The 22,431-nt window shown below is 39.8% G+C and overlaps 1 protein-coding gene across 11 annotated transcripts in view; it reads left to right on the forward strand.

The window, feature by feature from the left end:
* Positions 1 to 22,431, forward strand: part of TDRD3 (tudor domain containing 3) — a 181,674-nt gene that overhangs the window by 1,405 nt on the left and 157,838 nt on the right. For 2 of the 11 annotated variants that reach the window (XM_063595790.1, XM_008950654.5), the window contains exon 1: positions 12,264 to 12,312. The exons of 6 other annotated variants lie outside the window; for them this stretch is intronic. Coding sequence is in view for 3 of the 5 variants with exons in the window: in XM_063595786.1 (XP_063451856.1) it covers positions 5,211 to 5,281 (71 nt within the window). In the remaining 2 variants the exon portion in view is untranslated. Of the gene's footprint in view, positions 1 to 215; positions 5,282 to 12,263; positions 12,313 to 22,431 lie in introns of those variants that run through there. 3 more of the 11 variants (XM_063595786.1, XM_055096831.2, XM_055096830.2) reach the window with 3 other exon arrangements.

Below are 22,431 nucleotides of genomic sequence, written 5' to 3' on the forward strand. Positions count from 1 at the left end.
CCCCGGCCTCTCCCCGGGCCCTCCGGGCCGGCTCCGCCCCCGGCGCCACGCGGAGCCCTGCGAGTTCCCCTAGGTCCCCTCGAGGCGGCGGCGGCGGCGGCGGCCTGGGCCCCGGGCGGCGGGCCTGGGGAGAGGCCGGGGGCCGCGAGCCGGGCGGGTGGCGGCCCAGACCCCGGCCGAGCGGAGCGCCGGGGAGGACCTGCAGCGCCGTCCGCGCCGCTTCTCCGGGGAGGGGGTGTTTCTGCGGCGGGATCAGGGGAGGCGAGGGCTGGGAACGAAGTGCGGCGAAGAGGGACGAACGCGGCCGGAGCCCGCGGGCCCATAGGAAGTTGAGGGCAGGGCAGAGCACAGCCCGCGCTGCGGCCGGAGCCGCCTCTTCTTGTCCCTTATTTCAAAGTACAGTGTGGACCAGTGTGAATCTGCCCTCCGCGGCACACACACAACTTCTGGAGCTAAGAATGACCGCAATGTCAACTCGTGGGGGTGCTCGGTAGAACTTTTCTTGAAAGGATGGTGTTCTGATTTTAAGAGGCCTTTCGTGTCAAGATTTTCAGGATTTGAAAGCAATACAAAATTATGCGAAATTAGGCAGTTTCTGGAATTGCGGCCATTACGGTTGTAATCATCCCGTTTAATTCAGTAACGCTTTTCCCAGGCTTGCACAGGCACATTCTGGGACGAAGGGTAGGAACGGGGATGAAAAAGATTTGCAACGGCTCTCTGCAATTACTGCTTTAGGAGAAAGAGTGAGGCATTAAAAGACCAAACAAAACCAGGGGGAATAGTGGTAAACCGTACGTACAGAGGAACAGATGAGTGCACTGTGGAATGGGAGGGAGAGTTACTTTCCTAAAGTGGACTTGGAAAGATGGTAAGGAAAAGGCTTTCTAGCACAGAGCTGCTGGAGATGAGACAGGGAAGCGCTTATTGTTTTGCAGAACCTACACAAGATCTATATGGTTCGTGAAAGATGTGGATTTGATTTTGTGAATAAAGTTTTTGATCAGTAGAGGGATATAATCACAACTGTGCTTTGAAGAAGCCCCTCCTGGTTTTAAAGGCACTTGTGTTATTATACACCCCATTTTACAGGTGAGGAGACTGAGGCAAAGAGCTGTTAAGTAACTTTCCCAAAATGACATAGCTAGAAAGTGGTGCAGTTGAATGTTGAGCACAGAGGGCCTGGCTCTGGGCCTGGTTCCTTTAACGCTTATGCGTTATTGTTGTTACAGTTTTTTCGTAGAACAGCATGGGCGTAAAAGATTGTAGAGTTAAAAACTCACTGTCTTCAGTTTTGTTTCTGTTCAATAGGAATCTCTTCTTTCAGTTTTTTTACCCACAAGGGTGTCCTGAATAATCTTGGATCGCTCTTTCATTTGCCTTTCTCCCCATTTCTCATTAGGTTGAGCGTTGATCCTTCACACTAGTAATATTTTCATTTACAAACTCAGTATTTTACTGCTTTCCAACATGACCCCGCCTCCTTTGGAAAGATTAGTCTCATTTTTTAGGTCCCGAACACATGTTGACTTTGTTTTCTCTGGCCTCTTATGCTTTTCCAGGGCAGGGAAGTGAGTCTTATTTTTCTCCTTATCTGGATTGTCAAGAAGTGCACCAGATTGTAGGTTCTCTGTAAAGTCTAATACAGTTGACCTTGGAATGCCCCTGCCAGTCAGAATTCTCTGGGCAGGGCCTCTGCAGAAGCTTAGGTAGAGTCCCACCCTGCTTCGTTATATTGTTATAAATCTTCAGCAATGTTATATTGTAGCATTTGCTACTTTGTATTGCAACTTAACTGTTTATGTTTCTCCCACCTGTCTGTGCTGCTTCTGTATGGCAGTGACTCATAAAGGCAGTAGTAATCTGCGGGGCTAATAACACTATCTTTCTAGGAATTGTGAGTTTCATGTAATTCCTGCTAGGTCTTGAACAGACTAGGCATGAGGATCTCCTAGGCTTTCAGGTGGCTTCTACTAGGTCTTTAATTGAGGACTTACTATGTTAAAATTTAGAATCACAAAGGTTTAAAGGCAGAAAAGAGCACTGGAAGGAAAATTTCTGACTGAAGGGCTTTCACCAACTCATTTTAGTTCTTATATCCTGAGTTTGCTCTTACACTTGGGGTTCTCTGTTACTGTCACTGACAAACCATTTTTCTTAGTATTCAAATCTATGTACTTAGTTACTTGTAGAAGCTAAAAAGAAGTAGATGCTAAAACATGGAAACACTATTGTTAACTCTGTTCTATAGGCTTCACCTAAAATAGCAGATTAGGGAAATATTTAGTGCTGAAAAGTTTACAGTTCTGAAAATGTGATCTTCAGCAGGGTACAGAAGATCTATGTAGACCAATCTGTTCAAGTTTACATTATTTTTAAGCGCAGTTTTTTTCCTTCTTAAGGTTTTAATCTTCATTAGAACCCCTATAAAAATCAGTATTTTAAAATATAACTTCAAAAGTAGCTACCTGGCGGACTTAAAATAATTTTTGTTCTTCAATGGCCAGTAGCACACAAACTATTAGATTTTGCTGATTTGAACTTGAATGTTCCAGGGCTTTCTACAGAGTAGTGATTATGTTTAAATAATGCACTAAATGGTACCTTGTAAGGCTTAATTATATGCATGGAATAACTTCATGGGGAGAAGAAATTTGACTCTGAATTTATCTAGATAACAATTTTACTCACTCTGCATTTTTGTTTTCTCTCTTCAGAGGTTCATTCTCCTTTAGGATGATATCCCTGATCACTGTGAGTGGAAATATAAAATTCTACTCACAGGAGAAAGATTCAAAAGGTTGATCTCTGGACATTTTGAATTTTTCTCTTCCATCTCCTCCTTTGTTTGTTTGTTTTTAACAGAAACCTGTCACGGGGTACCTAATCAGTTGTGTTTTTGTTTTTGAAAATGTATCTTCTGGCTGGGCGCAGTGGTGGCTCATGCCTGTAATCCCAGCACTTTGGGAGGCTAAGGCGGGTGGTCAGGATTGGAGACCAGCCTGGCAAAAATGGTGAAACCCCGTCTCTACTAAAAATACAAAAAAATTAGCCAGGCGTGGTGGCAGGCTCCTGTAATCCCAGCTACTTGGTGAGGCTGAGGCAGGAGAATCGCTTGAACCCAGGAGGCGGAGGTTGCAGTGAGTCGAGATCACACCATTGCACTCCATCCTGGGCGACAGAGCAAGACTCTGTCTCAAAAAAAAAAAAAAAAAAAAAAAAAAAGTGTCTTCCATGGAATTAATGTTGCATAGCTTAACTCTCTCTTTGTGCATATGAAGAAACTGAAGCTCAGAGAGTTTCAATAATTTGCTCAGAGTTATAAATGGCAGAACCAAGAATAGATCCCAGATGTCTAGAATAAAGATTCAGTACTCATTTCCACCAAAAATTAACAGAAGTGACCGCATCTAATTTAAATTATTGATCAAAAGTGACACATTTAAAAATTGAAAATTGGGTTGAAGCATTTTGTGGTGTGTAAATTTACTTTCCTAGTCCAGGAAAGATAAAGGGCTTATTCTGAGGGGTGATCCTATTAGAATCAAATAAATCTTTGCCTTGCAGTGAATCAACTAATTGCGTACTAGGCTTATCTGAAAATCTGGTAAATTCTGTATTTTTTGAGGTTTAAGAATACAGTTGGCCCTCCATATCTGTGGGTTCTGCATCCTTGGATTCAACCAGTCACAGATCTAAAATATTTGGAAAAATAAAAAAAATAACAATACAACAACAAAAATAATATGAATAAAAAATAAAATATAACTTTACATAGCATTTACACTGTATTAGGTATTTTAAGTAGTCTAGAGATGATTTCAAGTATGCAGGAGGATGTGTGTAGGTTATATGCAAATACTACACTACACTATTTTGTGTCAGGGACTTGAGCATCAGTAGACTTTGTTATCTGTAGGGGCCCTGGGACCAATCCCTTATGGATACTGAGGGATGACTGTATCTGAAAAAGGGGGACACTATATTGTGTGTCTTTGCTTCTTTTACCCAGTAGTTTGAGTTGAAGACCCTTTAAGGTAGCATATGAAATAGCATTTCCATTTTGTTCTGAAAGAACATGTAGTCTTAGGAAGCCCAGTTTTCTAACATCCAAGTGTTAGCCATGGAGTACTCCAGGTTTTGTTTTGTCTGTTTGTTTTGAGGGCAGAGATGGGATGGAGAGGATAAACAAAGGTCTCCTTCTTACCTCTTGAATTTCACTTTCCCCTTTGGGGTTATCTCCATTTGATTATTGGTGCTATCACCATGCTAACATCTTCTGGCCCAAGTGCATACATAACTCCTTTCCCTTCATTTCACCTTTGAACAACTAAGAAAGGCTACAGCTTATTAAGGTCTTTATCAAAATGTAGAACTGGAAAACAACCATGGGATAAATAGAAAAGATAAGAAGCATAATGACAGTATAGGTTATAAAGTGATTATTGCACTCTTGTATTCAAGGGCCCACTCTATTCCACATTACTTTGAAGATAGCTACTACAAAGATGTGGAACAACTTCAGGATATTTTGCTGGAATTTCTAATTCCTAGTTTTTGACCTGTCCACAGATGAAGGGCTTCTTTTCACATTCCATTACATAGAGGCTTCTTCTCAAACACATTAATGATCATGACTAAGAAATTCAGATGCCCAGCCTGCAGCCACTGCTGTGCCTTTGTTTGTTTGGTTCTAGTTTTCTTAGAGACACACCTTTTTTCCAGGAGATTGCTGGTGAATGATCTCACTCTTCAGATGAGAAACATTGTGTAGCAGCATCAGTACAACCTCTGCAGTAGCAGTAATGTAATTACACCTTCTTATACTAGTGGTAATAGACATAAAATATGAGTTTATGCATATAATAAGAGGGTATTAGAATTTGCTCCCTCACCATTCCAGTACATCTCTTAGAAATAGGTAAATATTTGTAGAGAATATTGGTAGTTCTTTATAAGGTTTAATATTAAGTGCAGGGTTTTTAAAATCTAGAATTATGATATACCTTTAATTACCATGCTTCATGGCCTTTAAAGTAAGTCACATGTACAAGACAGGCAGATGTAAATAGCTTGGTATACTCTTTTGGAAAGGATTCAAATCATTAAAATACTTTTTTAGATGCTGAAGAACATTAGAGGAAATCATTTGCTTTTTTTTTTTTTTTTTTGAGACGGAGTTTCACTCTTGTTGCCCAGGCTAGAGTGCAATGGCGCGATCTTGGTTCATCGCAACCTCCACCTCCCAGGTTCAAGCAATTCTTCTGCCTCAGCCTCCCAAGTAGGTAGGATTACAGGCATGCGCCACCATGCCTGGCTAGCCAATTGCTTTTTAATCAGATTTTAGTGGAGCTAATTGGAGACATCCTTCTATTTTGAAATATTTTCTATTTCTTTAATGAACATTTGTAACTATCTCTTTGGCTTATATTGTTTGTGAAATTAAAATTAAAGCCTTGCTGACTTTCTGTCTCAAAATATGTTACATATTGCTTTACAGCTTCTACTGATACTGTAAACTGCGAAAAATGACTGGATGTTCTGTTAAACTGTGCAAGTGTTCAGGTTTCAAGGTGCTGTTTGCAGTGATTTTTTTTTTTTTTTTTTTTTTGGTGACTAACCTATAAATCTAGTTTCAACAGCCTGTAGACTTGACTGCCTTAAGCATAAAGGGGGTATAAAAAGAAACTTGCTACCTCGGCAGGTTGAAAATAATTTTCTCCTTTGATACAGCAGCATTTGCTAAATCAACTAAAATTGCATAGTAACATTTTAAGAACCATAAAAATATGACTATATCAACTTTTTTGGCTTATGTTTTCTCCTTTCGACAAAAGAATATTGGCATTTTGACTTATCATGTTTCAGTTAAGTGCCATCAGTCCAGAAATTCATTCTTTCTGAAAGGTCTAGGATATAGAAGTAGCCGAAGAACAGTATTGCCAGATAAATTTTGGAAGAAGAATACTGAATGCCCAGAAATTTTCATGTAAAAATTGGAGAAACACTTGTGAAGTCATAGCACAACAAAGAAAAGCAAACAAGATGGGGCAAAAATGTATGGTAATAATGTAAAGTATTAAGAAGGGTGTGAAATCAAAGACACTGATAGCAGAAAAGAAACAGGTTGGTGATGGACAAAAGGAGGAAAGAACTGCATAGACAGAGAGCCTATATGTACCATAGCACTGGAACTCCAATAGGATTCACATCTCTATTGGATGGATGTGAGTGTGTGTATGTACTTTTCACATGTAGTACAATTTTATGGCCTTAAAAGTAGAGACAAATAGCAGTGTAGTGCTCTTGAATTATAATATCTTTACAATAACAAGTAAGGCATATACAGAGAAATATGTAACTCTATACAATAATATGTGCACTGAAATACATTTAGTAAATATTTATACCTCCTGTACACAAAGCACTGTGTTGCTGAGCTATGATGTACAAGACAGGCAGAATTTAAACGTGATATACACTGTTATTTTACTTGCAAGATTTTGTTGAAACACATCTGAGAGCAGTTAACCCAGACTTGGGAAGGTTGGAAGCCTTTCCAGTACTGATGATGTATAAGCAAGGTTTTTGTATATGTCTTCTTTAAATATCATGTCTTGTGCTCTTTGGCTAAGGAAAAAACAAGGCACTCTATATGTTTTCTTTAAATATTGTGTCTTCTGATATTTGGCTAAGGAAAAAACAAGGCACATTCATCAATGCACTCATTCAACAAATAATTCGTTTTTGTTGTTGTTGTTGGTTTGTTTGCTTTTTGAGACAGAGTCTCACTCTGTTGCCCAGGCTGGAGTGCAGTGGCATGATCTTGGCTCACTGTAACCTCCACCTCCCAGGTTCAAGAGATTCTTCTGCCTCAGCCTCCTGAGTAGCTGGGATTACAGGTGCCCACCACCACACCCAGCTAATTTTTGTATTCTTAGTTGATATGGTTTGGTTCTGCGTCCTCACCCAGATCTCATCTTGTAGCTCCCATAATTCCCACGTGTTGTGGGAAGGACCTGGTGGGAGATGATTGAATTATGGGGACAGGTCTTTCCCATGCTGTTCTCGTGATAGTGAATGGGTCTCACAAGATCTGATGGTTTTAAAAATGGGAGGTGCCCTACACAAGCTCTCTTTTTGCCTGCCGCCATTCACATAAGATGTGACTTGCCCCTCTTTGCCATCTGCCATGATTGTGAGGCCTCCCCAGCCATGTGGAACTGTTAAGTCCAATAAATGTCTTTCTTTTGTAAATTGCCCAGTCTCAGGTATGTCTTTATCAGCAGCATGAAAAAGGACTATTAGAGACAGGGTTTCACCATGTTGGCCAGGCTGGTCTTGAACTCCTGACCTCAAGTGATCTACCTGTCCTGGCCTCCCAGAGTCTTGGGATTACAGATGTGAGCCACAGTGTCCAGCCTCAACAAATAATTCTTAAACACCATATTGTGGCAGGCACTTTCTTAGTATAGTCAGATATAGTCTTATAGAAAAAAACCCATTAATTACATATTCAAACATGCTGCATCTATAAAGAATACTAGAGAGGAGAAGAGACATCATTCCAAATGCACATACTAAGGGGGAATTAGCCTTTTCATGGTGGTCAGAGAATAGCAGAATTACTAAAGGGGAATTCGTGTTTTCATGGTGGTCAGAGAATGCTACCCTGAGATCTGGAGAATGAGTGGTAACAGACTAAGTGAGGGGAGCACAGCATCTGCAAAAGTCATAGAGCACTAGGGACCATGGTGAATACAAACATCTGAAGGACCTGGGTGGCTAGAGGGCAAGACAGAGGGACAGTGTAGTGAGATGGAATTAGGAGCTACCTAGGGACAGGTCACATAGCTTGGACCTTGTTGGCCATGTTAGGATTTATTTTTATTTTGAAGGCAATAGGAATCAGTTGAATAGTTTTAATCATGATGTGAGGGTTATGGTGGGAATAACATCATGGTTTTGAAGTATCCTTGGACTGAAGAAAATGGAGCTGGGCAGGACTATGGAATAGATGGTGATGGTTGAGATAGAGAGCAGCAGATCGACTTGACAGATATTTGGAAGGTAAATGGACAGGACTTTTTGACGGATTGGACATGAATGTGACACAGGAGTTGTTAAAGGCTTGATTTCTAGGTTTTGGACTTGTATCCTCAAATCAATTATAATTCAGTTAGGGACTGTTAGAAGATGGTCGCATTTTTGGGGGTTGGGTCATGAGTTAAGTTGGTCATTACTTGAGTGTGAGGTCCCTTTAAGTCATCTAAAATAAGATGTTAGGCATTAGGAAATACCAATCTTGCACTCAGAAGAGAAGACTGGGCTAGAGATAAATTTGGAGTCATTCCAGTATAGGTGGTGATTGAAATGGTGCATGGATAAGATCATCTAAGGCTGCAGCTGTCCGGTATGGTGGACATTAGACAAATATGGCTACTGATCACTTGAAATATGTCTAGTCTAAATTCAGATGTGCTGTAAATGTAAAATACACACTGAATTTGGAAGACAGTACTAAAAATGAGTGTAAGGATCTCAGTAATTTTTATATTGATCATACTTTAAAATATATTTTGTTAAAACAATTATTAAATTAATTTCACCTGTTTTTACTTTTTAAAATATGGCTACAAGACAATTTAAAATTACATATGTGGACATTATATTTGTTGGACAGTACTGATGTAAGAACCAAGCTTTGAATAAGAGGCTAGGTTCAAGTACTGAGAAATTTTAGCATTTTTAGAGGAGAATTAGCCTTTAAGGACCTGCTAGTTAGGGGAAGAAGCCTTAGAATGCATTATAAAGTCATTGAGTTTTCTAAGAACAGAAAATGGACATATCTTTTGGAGTTCTTTGATAAGACTATTTGATATGGTCAGTGTTAGTTTATTGACTTGCTGATATTGGAGACTCAGAGCACCTTTTAAAACATTCTTTATAAATTTAGATATCTGAAAGTCTTTTAAAAAATTCCCCACAATCTTTCCCCAAATTCCTCTGAATATATAAAATACAAATAAAATTTATCTGCAGCTTTTCAGAAGGCAGTCTGTCATGGATATTACATGAAGATGTTAAGAAAAAAAAATTTTATTTTATTAAATTTCTAAGTGGGACCATGAAGAGTTTAAAAATTAATAAAGGTGGATTTTGTAAAATACCTAATGTGAAATAATAAATGTAAGTATTGATGGAAAAACTTGCTAAATAAATTAAGCCAGTATTTTATAATGAATTTGGAATTGACTCAGTTCAAGCTTTGTTTTGAGAGAGAAATAGGGACATATGTTAAGTTTAGGTGTCCATAACATTGATAGTTTGATTGATGCCTTATGACTTTGTAAGCTTCTGTAAGGGAGAGATCAAGTCTTCATATTTTTGTAGTATTCCAAGCATTTAGCACGATGTAAGGTGCACAGTAGACACTTAAATACTTGTGGAATGAATGTTACTCTCATCTTAGTTGGTCTTGGTATCATTCATCATTTTGCTTTTGTGTCCTCAAGGGACATGAAACTTCTTCAAGCTTTTTATAGAGTAGAAAATTGTTATTTCTGAAATGAATGTTGTGAAATTTAAACAAAATGTTATGAAAAATGTGATCTCCTCAGAAATGCAGGAAATAGCCTGTTATAGAAAGCTTTCTCTATTTGTTGATATTTTCTACCTTGTTTATAGAATTCAACTGTTAAGAGATATAACTAGTGATAATGAAGATAATACACTTAAAGGTATATGTTTGTATTTAGTTAGAAGAAAATTTTGAAATATGTTGGTAACATTTCTTTGCCTGAGACAACCAGCTGTCTCTTTAGGGTCTTTGAAATGTTCTGTTTCAAGGTAATATTAGTAGAAACTGTTTTCAGAACTATTTCTTTCACATTTGATGTTTTATGAGATAGCGACAAATTCTTTTCTTTTTGATATTTCAGAATTGCTTACAGCTTAGTACTTCAGTGATATGGTGTGGCTGTGTTCCCACCCAAATCTCAACTTGAATTGTTTCTCCCAGAATTCCCATGTGTTGTGGGAGGGACCCAGCGGGAGGTAATTGAATCATGGGGGCCGGTCTTTCCCATGCTATTCTTGTGATAGTGAATACGTCTCGTGAGATCTGATGGGTTTTTCAGGGGTTTCCGCTTTTGTTTCTTCCTCATTTTCTCTTGCCACTGCCATGTAAGAAGTGCCTTTCCCTTCCCGCCATGATTCTGAGGCCTCCCCACCCATGTGGAACTGTAAGTCCAAATAAGTCTCAGGAGGTCTGATGGGTTTATCAGGGGTTTCCACTTTTGCTTCTTCTTCATTTTCTCTTGCCAATGCCATGTAAAAAGTGCCTTTCACCTCCCGCCATGATTCTGAGGCCTCCCCAGCCATGTGGAACTGTAAGTCCAATTAAACCTCTTTTTCTTCCCAGTCCCAGGTATGTCTTTATCAGCAGCATGAAAAAGAACTAATATAGTAAATTAGTACCAGTAGAGTGGGGCATTGCTGAAAAGATACCCAAAAATGTGGAAGCAGCTTTAGAACTGGGTAACAGGCAGAGGTTGGAACAGTTTGGAGGGCTTAGAAGAAGACAGGAAAATGTGGGAAAGTTTGGAACTTCCTAGAGACTTGTTGAATAGCTTTGCCCAAAATGCTGATAGTGATATGGACAATAAGATCCAGGCTGAGGTGGTCTCAGGTGGAGATGAGGAACTTGTTGGGAACTGGGTGACTCTTGTTATGTTTTAGCAAGGAGACTGGCAACATTTTGCCCCTGCCCTAGAGATTTGTGGAACTTTGCACTTGAGAGAAATGATTTAAGGTATCTAGCAGAAGAAATTTCTAAGCAGCAGAGCATTCAAAAAGTGACTTGGGTGCTGTTAAAAGCATTCTGTTTTAAAAGGGAAACAGAGCACAAAAGTTTGGAAAATTTGCAGCATGACTGTGATAGAAAAGAAAAACCCATTTTCTAGGGAGAAATTCAAGCCAGCGCCAGAAATTTGCTTAAGTAGCAAGGATCCTAATGTTAAACCCCAAGACCGTGGAGAAAATGTCTCTCCAGCCATGTCAGAGATCTTCACAGTAGCCCCTCTCATCACAGGCCTGGAGGTCCAGGAGGAAAAAGTGGCTTTGTGGGCTGGGCCCAGGGTCCCTGTGCTGTGTGCAGCCTAGGGACTTGGTGCCCTATGTCCCAGCCACTCCAGCCTTGGCTGAAAGGGGCCAACATATAGCTTGGGCTGTGGCTTCAGAGGGTGGAAGCCACAAGCCTTGGCAGCTTCCATGTGGTGTTGAGCCTGTGGGGGCACAAAGTCAAGAATTCAGGTTTGAGAATCTCTACCTAGATTTCAGAGGATGTATGGAAATGCCTGGATGCCCAGGCAAAAGTTTGCTGCTGGGATAGAGCCCTCATGGAGAACCTCTGTTAGTGTAGTGCAGAAGGGAAATGTGGGGTTGGAGCCCCCACACAGAGTCCCTACTGGGGCATTGCCTAGTAGAGCTGTGAGAAGGCCACCGTCCTCCAGACTTCAGAATGGTAGAGCCACTGACAGCTTGCACTGTGCACCTGGAAAAGCTGCAGACATTCAACACCAGCCCGTGAAAGCAGCTGGGAGGAAGGCTGTATCCTGCAAAGCCACAAGGGCAGAGCTGTCCAAGACCATGGAAACCCACCTCTTGCATCAGTGTGACCTGGATGTGAGACCTGGAGTCAAAAGAGATGATTTTGGAGCTTTAAAATTTGACTGTCCCACTGGATTTCAGACTTGCATGGGCCCTGTAACCCCTTTGTTTTGGCCAACCTCACCCATTTGGAACAGCTGTATTTACCCAATACCTGTATCCTCATTGTCTCTAGGAAGTAACTAGCTTGCTTTTGATTGTACAGGCTCATAGGTGGAAGGGACTTGCCTTGTCTCAGATGAGACTTTGGACTGTGGACTTTGGGTTAATACTGAAATGAGTTAAGACTTTGGTGGACTGTTGGGAAGGCATGATTGGTTTTGAAATGTGAGGACATGAGATTTGGAGGGGCCAGGGTTGGAATGATGTGGTTTGGCTGTGTCTCCACCCAAACCTCTACTTGAGTTGTATCTCCCAGAATTCCCATGTGTTGTGGGAGGGACCCAGGGGGAGGTAATTGAATCATGGGGGCCAGTCTTTCCTGTGCTAGTCTCATGATAGTGAATAAGTCTCAGAAGATCTGATGGGTTTATCAAGGGTTTCTGCTTTTGCTTCTTCCTCATTTTTCTCTTGCCATCACCATGAAAGAAGTGCCTTTCACCTCCCACCATGATTCTGAGGCCTCCCCAGCCATGTGGAACTGTAAGTCCTGTTAAACCTCTTTTTCTTCCTAGTCTTGGGTATGCCTTTATCAGTAGCATGAAAATGGTCTAGTACATTCAGTTAGAAAGGAGTTAAGATGATGAAATTATATTTCATGCTAGGGCCTTTAATGAGGCAAAGAAGTAGGAATCTAGGTATCTTGCAGTCTAAGTTGTCATAGAGTTCAAGTCCACTGGGGTTTTACCTGAGGACTCTGCTAAACAGAGTTTACTCTTGTTATCTTGCAATTATGAGCACCAAAAAGGACGTGTATGTGTTACTGTTAGGACATAAAGCATGTAAAATGGGCTCCTCAGTATCCTTGCTCAGTTCACTGTACTCAGAATGGCAAGTACTGGCAACGCTTTGTGTCTGTGCTGAGAGTGCAAGTTGATATTCAGGGGCCTCTACTCCTAGGAATTGGCCACGATCTTTTCTCTAGGCTGCCTGCTGATTCTCTTAGTATGTTCTAATTTGAGTAATAATGAGATTTCTCAGGATCGTTTTTTTTTTTTTCTTTTTCTTTTTTTTTATTGATCATTCTTGGGTGTTTCTCGCAGAGGGGGAGTTGGCAGGGTCATAGGACAATAGTGGAGGGAAGGTCAGCAGATAAACAAGTGAACAAAGGTCTCTGGTTTTCCTAGGCAGAGGACCCTGCGGCCTTCCGCAGTGTTTTGTGTCCCTGGGTACTTGAGATTAGGGAGTGGTGATGATTCTTAACGAGCATGCTGCCTTCCAGCATCTGTTTAACAAAGCACATCTTGCACCGCCCTTAATCCATTTAACCCTGAGTGGACACAGCACATGTTTCAGAGAGCACAGGGTTGGGGGTAAGGTCACCGATCAACAGGATCCCAAGGCAGAAGAATTTTTCTTGGTACAGAACAAAATGAAAAGTCTCCCATGACTACTTCTTTCTACACAGACACGGCAACCATCCGATTTCTCAGTCTTTTCCCCACCTTTCCCCCCTTTCTATTCCACAAAACCGCCATTGTCATCCTGGCCCATTCTCAATGAGCTGTTGGGTACACCTCCCAGACGGGGTGGTGGCCGGGCAGAGGGGCTCCTCACATCCCAGTAGGGGCGGCTGGGCAGAGGCGCCCCTCACCTCCCGGACGGGGCAGCTGGCCGGGCAGGGGGCTGACCCCCCCACCTCCCTCCCGGACGGGGCGGCTGGCCTGGCGGGGGCTGACCCCCACCTCCCTCCCGGACGGGGTGGCTGCCGGGCGGAGACGCTCCTCACTTCTCAGACGGGGCGGCTGCTGGGCGGAGGGGCTCCTCACTTCTCAGACAGGACGGTTGCCAGGCGGAGGGTCTCCTCACTTCTCAGATGGGGCGGCCGGGCAGAGACGCTCTTCACCTCCCAGACGGGGTCGCGGCCGGGCAGAGGCGCTCCTCACATCCCAGATGGGGTGGCGGGGCAGAGGCGCTCCCCACATCTCAGGCGGTGGGTGGCCGGGCAGAGACGCTCCTCACTTCCTAGATGGGATGGCGGCCGGGAAGAGGCGCTCCTCACTTCCTTAGATGGGATGGCGGCCGGGCAGAGACGCTCCTCACTTTCCAGACTGGGCAGCCAGGCAGAGGGGCTCCTCACGTCCCAGACGATGGGCGGCCAGGCAGAGACGCTCCTCACTTCCCAGACGGGGTGGCGGCCGGGCAGAGGCTGCAATCTCGGCACTTTGGGAGGCCAAGGCAGGCGGCTGGGAGGTGGAGGTTGTAGCGAGCCGAGATCACGCCACTGCACTCCAGCCTGGGCACCATTGAGCACTGAGTGAACCAGACTCCGTCTGCAATCGCGGCACCTCAGGAGGCCGAGGCTGGCGGATCACTTGCGGTTAGGAGCTGGAGACCAGCCCGGCCAACACAGCGAAACCCCGTCTCCACCAAAAAAGTACGAAAACCAGTCAGGCGTGGCGGCGTGCGCCTGTAATCGCAGGCACTCGGCAGGCTGAGGCAGGAGAATCAGGCAGGGAGGTTGCAGTGAGCCGAGATGGCAGCAGTACAGTCCAGCTTCAGCTCGGCATCAGAGGGAGACGGTGGAAAGAGAGGGAGAGGGAGACCGTGGGCCGTAGGGAGAGGGAGAGGGAGAGGGAGAAGGGAGAGGAAGGGAGAAGGGAGAAGGGAAAGGGCGAAAATTTCTTCTTTGAAGAAAAAAGAGGATCGTTTTGATTTGACTTCTTTCCTCAGTTTTGCTTCTTAGGGATGGATAGGGTAGGGTTAGTTCTCAGGCTACATGAGAATCTTCTTTGGTTGTTACATTTTGAAGTTGTGCAAGAGCTGGATGTACGTTTTCCCTTATTTTGGTTGTTGCTGATAAATTTTTTGACTGCCTTTTCTGGTTGTGGATTTTTTGCTTTGGTTTTATGTTTTTTCCCTGTTTAATTACTCATTCATCAAAAGTCTTTATAAACATATTAATTAGATGTTTCCCTGGTAAAGTTGATACATAATGAAAGTTTTTATATGCGTATATTAAAAACATAATGGCTGTACAATACCATGAAATTTCAGTGACCATTTTTGTGCCTGTGTTTACATTGTTGTTAGTGCAAAATGGCCACCCAAAATATTTAACTTTGTTAATAAACATATCTAGCTGCTCTTTGCAACACAGACACCTGCCATAGCACTCATTAAATTTTCTACTAGTTATAAAGACTTAGTTAGCTGTGATAGTTCACAATTAAAAGACACTGTCATATAATTAGATGTAGTTTCTTAACAAATTGAGAGTTTAACAAGTTGAATTAAAAATTCATGAAGAAAAGAGTGCAGTGTAGTGGTATATACTTTTACAGTTACAGGGTAATTAGAATGGACTTAATACTTAAATAATACATGACAGAAATTATGGTGTGCCTACTGAAGTTTGATTATCTTGAAAGTGCAACAGAGCCTTGACATTTTTACCAGTTTCTACTTATGTGAATAAGCATTTATTTTGATATTATTTTAAGCAAAATGCCAAAGATTAAATACAAAACTGGCCTGAGCTACATTTTTCTAATGCTTAAAAAAAATGCCCTGCCTTAATTAGGTTGAAGGCTAGGCTGATGTAAGAGAAGCCTGGAGAACATAGGTTTTTTTTGGTTTTTCTTTTTTTTTGGTCACAAAACAACCCAGAATAGTTAGACAGTTCTGCTTTGTGCTGTCATTTAAGGACCCAGGTTCCTTTCATCTTATTGCTTTGATGTCCCCTCACCCCTTGCTACTCCAAGTGTGGTCCACAGACCAGCAGCATTGACATCACCTGGTAGCTTGTTAGAAGTGTAGAATCTCAAACCTCACCAGCATCTTAATTTTAGTAAGATTCTTATTAAAGAATCTTATTGTACATTAAAGTGATTCTTTTGCACATTAAGGTTTGAGGAGCAACACTCTAGGGTATTGTCATTGTCTTCATGGTCATAGCAGAGTAGCTGGCAAATTTGGGTTTCCCTAGCTGGAATGGGAAGAAGAGCAGAGAGCCATAGAGTCAGTTCCCTGAGGAAGAGACATCATATCCTTGGTTTCTAAGAACTTTAATCTGACATCTACCTGAAAGAGATTCTGAGAACTGTGGCCTAGCTCAGTGACTCTCAAACAACTAGTTAAATCTTATAAACTATAAAACCTTGTGGCAGTGTGAGATTGCTCCAAAAGTTTCTGTACATATCCAATCATGTGACAGTAACAGAGTTTGTGGATTGGCATTAATCCATGAACCACACTTGAAGTAGGTCATATTTGACATATTTGAATTTTTCATTCAGTGATATTGTTCAGCTTATGGTAAATTTGAGTGAATTGTGTGAGTAAATGAGGCTCTATTTTTTTGGCCTTTGATACTTTTTGATTTAGTTTACTTAATATTCTTCCACTTTTTAAAAAATATTTAGTGATATCACTTATTTTTAGTGATAATCTTATGTTTGTAAGGACTTTTCAGCTTGAAAAGCCCTTTCCCCTACATTATATGGCATTCTATAATAGTAGGTAGTATGGACTGTATTTGCTTATAAAAAGGGATTACAAGCCTTGTTGGTTTAATCATGCTGATAACTAGTATGACACATCAAGAAATGGATGCTTTTTTTAATGAAATGATGCCTTCTTTTTATGTATTTTGTAATTTTCTTATACTTTTAGTTATTAATTAGTATTTGTTTTGAATTGGTGTTATGAAACTTATCTGGGCCATTATATTGGCCAACTGCTTGATTTTTTTTGTTATTATTCTTGCCTTGACATGTTTTCATGGAAAATAAAATTGAATTGGACTGTTAGTGGTCTTTTAAAATGGTTTACCTTATCGCAGTAGCTTTCATTTCATGTGTAAATTAAATTGTTTATCATTATTCTTAAACATTTGCTTAAAGTAATGCTTTAAGCAAAAGTATATATAAAATATGATTATAGATCTCTACATATCTAAGATGCGTACTTTAAAAGTTGAAATACGGGCTCATGTTTGACTGAATGTTTTTGTTGTTTTCAACTTGCTTTTTGCTGTTATGGCCTGCCTGGTATTCCCTGCAGTATCCCTGTACCCCCAATTTTTTTTTTTTTGCCTAAGTACCCAATATATATGAACTAATAGGTCAACAGGAAGTTAGCATGTGAAAATGCTGCCAAGGAATGGGCCCAAAAGCTTGAATCACTTTGTGTTTGAAACTGAGATGTGTAAATGATTTTGAATAAACATTTATATTAGAATTAGTTAATTATAATTAATTAGAATTTCATCACAAAACTGAATTATTGTGAGAGATTACTGAGAAAAAGAAAATAGTTACAAAAACACTGCCATGTACCTTTTATATTCAGTTAGATATATATCTGCTTGAGAAGCTGTGTGGCTGATGTTTACGAGCATGGGCTCTTGAAGACCAGTTCTCCTGAGCTGAGATCAGTCCTGGTTCTGCCACAGATTAGCTATAACCTTGGGCACATTTCTTAACTGCTCATGTCTCAGTTTGCTTATCTATAAAATGGTGTCAATATTATACCTACTTCATAGTATTGTTAGGAGGATTAATAAGTTAATACACACCAAGTGCTTAGAATACTGCTTGGCATATGCTGAATGCCCAGTAAATAGTTAATGTTCTTGCTATTGTATGTCAAGACTGGACTCACTTAAATTAGTGTTGTCAGTTAAATACATTCATGTTACTTGCACACATGAATTTCTGATCTTGTGTCACCTTTGGAAAAAGTTGATGCCCTTTACTCTATTTTAGATTACCTTATATAGCCTGTGAGAGTGTTACTTCCATAAAGATAAAATCTTTATATCTCATGGATTTTTAATCTCAAATATATATATCATACCATTAGCATTTTATAATCTTATAAATATTAGTGTCTCAAATTAAAGATAAAAGGTACAGGTAGAATATTTCATAAAATATTACATTATTTCACTTGTACAGGAAGAATAGAAATTTGAGAGAGGAAACTGTCAATATTCAGTCTCTTAATATGGACATGAACTTAAGTCTCAGCTGAAGGGAGGTATTTTCATATTCTTGTTGAAATGTTGCATTGTTATTAAGTATTTGCCTTATATTTTTATAAATAAGGATTTCACTTAAAGAATAATGTGTTGCCCTCCTCAAAAATTAAATGTGTGGAACCAGTTGTGCAATATGTAAATTTGTGAGACAATGTACGTTTTTTTAAGTCCAAATACATTTTTTTTGAGAGAAGGACATGTCTTTTACGTCTAGTTTTTGAAGAAAGAAAGATTATATAGCTTTATCCTAAGGAGTTGGCAGACTATGACCAGTGGGCCAAATCTGGCCTGCTACCAGTTTTTGTAAATAACATTTTAGTAGAACACAGCCAGAACCACTCATACACCTACTGTCTGTAGCTGCTTTTGTGCTACAGGAGCAAAGAGTAGTTGTGACAGAAATCAAATATTGTAGGAAAGCCTGCAATATTTACTATCTGGTTCTTTACAGGAAAAGTTAGCCAATCTCTGCCCTAAGTAATTAGTAAAATAGATATATTAATTCTTTATTACTTAGAAAAAACTGAAGTTGGAACAAGTAGTATATGCTATTGGTACCAGAATTTGTCAAAAATAACTTGCCAAGAAAACCACAATCCTTGTTCTTATCCTTATTTGTAGTGACTAGTATGAATGGGGCTGCCTCATAAATTAGTAAATCCTAACTATTTGATAGGAATGTGTCAGTACTTGCAGTGGGGGCTTTTTGTCAAATACAGAGTTATCAGGTGTTTTGAAATGGTCTACTAATTTTAATAGAACTTTCCATTATATCCTAGGGCAGATAGAAATCCTTCATTGGTTTCAATTGAGCATTCCTATCACACTTGGACAACTTTTGGATTCTGTAGAATACCTAGACAACAGACAGTGTTTTTTTTTTTTTCTGTTTTTGTTTTTAAAAAATAAAATCAGTACTGCTTAAACAGAGGGAAAAGAGTGAATATGAGGTTGAAAAACCTGTTAAAACACATCAGTCTTGAGTAAAATATAGGAGGAGTTTTTTCTTAGATATCAAAATATATTTGGTAGCCAATCATATTTAAATTAAACTGATTGGTCATCAGCATACTGATTATTTTATATAAGAAATTGAACTTATGAAAAAAAAATTCATGTGTTGATTTGACCAAGATTGATGTTTTATAACAGTGTTTAGGGAACTAGGCATGAAGGGCCTAATGAGATCCTGTTTTACAATATTCATTGCCATTCTCATTCATATTTTTCCTTTTTAGATTTGTGTTCTGAAACTTTGAGAATTACCAATTCCACTCTGTGGACATTCATATTAACTGGGATCCAGTGCACAATTTTCATTTTTGATGTTATTCTGATTATATTATTATTTTATTATCTGATTATATTATTCTGATTACATTACTATTTCATCAGAATCTTTACGCTTCATCCAACCACTTTGGTGTATCAGGACTATAATTAACATATTGGTAATAAGCAAACATACTCATTTAACAAATGTAAGCAATAATAGGCAAATGCCATTATTGGGAAAACTAGGCCCTCAATGTTAGCTAACTAAACAGACCAATGCAATCTTTATAACTCATTCACACACTTAAAGAATATGAGAATTTTGAAGAGTACATTAATTTTTCTGTAAAACATGATTAATATCAAATTGTAAGATGTATGCAAATAAAATTGCTTTCTTTTCTCAAATGGGCAAGCTTTGTACAGATGCCTTGATGGATCTTCCGGGAACTACCATGTCCAGAGATTTATTGAGTTTTAAATAAGAGCCATGAAAAGATCAGATTTGCCAAGTTTACAAAGATAGTTCTGGCCTTTATTTCAAGGATGGGTGAAGAGATCAAGGCTCAGGCAAAGACAATTTACGGAAAAACATTCTTTAGAGACAAACTTCATCAATATATCTTTTTCTTAAGGAAAAGTGAAGAAAGGGAGAACTCTGGTTGGCCGTCAGTGTCCTTGACTTGTCTCCTTCCCCTATTTAAAAATAGAATCAGTTAATAATGTTTATTAGTGTTAATGTTGGACATTTTAAAATACCCTTTGCTTAAGAATTAATAACTTTGTTGGATGGCTCAAAAATTGGTTTTGGAAGTTGATAAGATATTGATTTTAGATTTAACATGGTACAATATCAAATCATGGCAAAAATGATCCACTTTATGATTTCACTGACTCTTTTCAATAATTAAGGTTTCTCTAAGTGTAAAGTGTAAAGATTTTTAGAGGAAGATGTGGAAGTACTCATAATATAGTTCTTAGTCTAAATTTCTAATGAGATTTTTTTTTAACTAAGGAAGTTTTAAGAACAGATTTACAAAACAGTGATTATTGAAAGATGGTAATACTTGCTCTTACCTTTCCCATGATCAGTTGAGCTGATATGGTCAACTACTAATTCCATTCTTAGTGCTATTTCCAAAGCAGTATGTGAATGAAGCTGTATTTAAAACATTCATTTACCAAGTAGATATTTATTAAGCAAGACTTTTTTTCTCCAAAATCTGAGTTTCCTTTTTTAAGAAAATATTTTACGAATGCCTTTTCTTGTTGTTGTAATGTTTAGCACATGTATGACTGTGTTCATGTGCACATTTGTTTGCATTAGTCTTACTTATACCTACTGTTTGTTTGGGCTGTCTGCTACAGTCTGGCTTGTGCTTCTTCCACACTGCTGAAATGCTTTTGCTAAAGTACCAGTGACTTTCCAGTTGTGAGATATCTTTCAAATTTTTCCTTACTGGCTCTGTTACTTTGGACGGTTTATGTCTATCTTGGAATTCACTGTTAAGACATAGTGTCTTAAAATTAACTATTCCTTGTCTCCCCTAACACTGTTCTCCTCATCTTGTTCTTGTTCTCTTCATTCCTTTCTCATCATTCGTTGTCTTTTTATGATATTCTTATCGTACCTTTCCCTGGCTTTTCTTAGTTTCCTTATTGGTACTAACAAAGTTCTATCTTTGGTCCACTTTCTTGTTCTTCTGACTTTAACTGATCAGTCTCTCTCTCTCTCTTTTTTTTTTTTTTTTTGAGTCCAGGTCTTATTCTGCTGCCCAGGCTGGAGTACAGTGGCATAATCATAGCTCACTGCAGCCTCAATCTCCTTGGGTCAAGTGATAAACCCACCTCAGCCTCCCAAGTAGCTAGGAGTACAGGCACACACCACCCCACATGGCCAATTTTTTATTTTAGTAGAGATGGGCTCTTGCTATGTTGTCCAGGCTGGTCTGAAACTCCTGGCCTCAAAGGGATTCTCCTGCCTCAGCCTCCCAAAGTGCTCGGATTACAGGTGTGAGCCATTGTACTTGACCCAGTCTCATTTGCTTTCATGATTTAAACTAATTTCATTTTTTTTTTTTTGAGATGGAGTCTCACTCTGTTGCCCAGGCTGGAGGCTATCCCAGCTCACTGCAGCCTTTGCCTCCTGGATTCAAGTGATTCTCTTGCCTCAGCCTCCTGAGTAGCTGGGATTACAGGCTCCTGCCACCATGCTCAGCTAATTTTTGTATGTTTAGTAGAGGTGGAGTTTCACCATGTTGGCCAGGCTAATCTTGAACTCCTGACTTCAGGTGATCCACCTGCCTCGGCCTCCCAAAGTGTTGGGATTACAGGTGTGAGCCGCCACACCGGCCGATTTAAACTAATTTTTATATACTGATGATTCCTAAATCTTTCTGGGCCTGAACTTCAAAATACAGCCTTATATATGAAATACTCTCACAATTCGAACTAGGTATCCCAGGGGCACCTCGAACTCCTCATGCCTCTCACTGTACTTCTCTTCCCCTCCATCTCCCAAGTTCTTCTTCTCTTTACACTCTTGTTTTAGAGGTAGTACACTCATCTCACCATTCATGAGTCATTTTTTTCTTTTTCCTATTCACTCATATCTAAATTAAGAATCAGACCTGCCAATTTTACCTTCTAAATATTTTTCTACTTCAGGCCTTTATTCTTGAGAGTAGCCTCCTGATTGGTCTTCTTGCTTACTGTCTCAAATCTGTCTTTTCTATAGGTGTTAGAATGAGTTATCTACAAAGGTTGTCTAATCTTTAGATCTTTTGTCACCTACAGGATGAAGTCTGTCTTACAAAGGTATGCATAGCCTCTTGTTTCTTTGTGGCATCCATTTTTGCTCCTACCTCTCCAGTAGTTTATGCTCTAACAAGATCAACTTGCTTGTGGGTCTCTTATGTACATGGTATTTTATGTCCTGCCACTGTACCATTTCTGATCTTGTCCTTTCTGCTTGGATTTTTTTCTCCATTTAAGTTAGTTAATTCTTGTCCATCATTTTAAAACATAGCTGCCATCTGTTATAAGAAGTCTTCCCTGATAGAAAGTAGGTACCCTTCTTCTGAGGTCCTTTAACATTCTGTCTCTAGCTCATTGTGCTATAATTGTTTATATGTTTGTCTCCTCAAGTAAACCAAGCTTCACTGGGACTAAACTTATTTGAGGTCAGTACCATGGTTTTTTCATCTTTGAATTCTTGGGACTAGTACAGTGTCTGCCACAGAGTAGATAGAGACTCAACAAATGTTTATTGAATAAATAAACTGAACGGACTTGTCTTTTTAAATTGCAGCACAATTAATGTACGTTAAAATGCACAGCTCTTA

This window comes from Pan paniscus, chromosome 14, assembly GCF_029289425.2.
Source record: "Pan paniscus chromosome 14, NHGRI_mPanPan1-v2.0_pri, whole genome shotgun sequence".
NCBI lineage: Eukaryota > Metazoa > Chordata > Mammalia > Primates > Hominidae > Pan > Pan paniscus.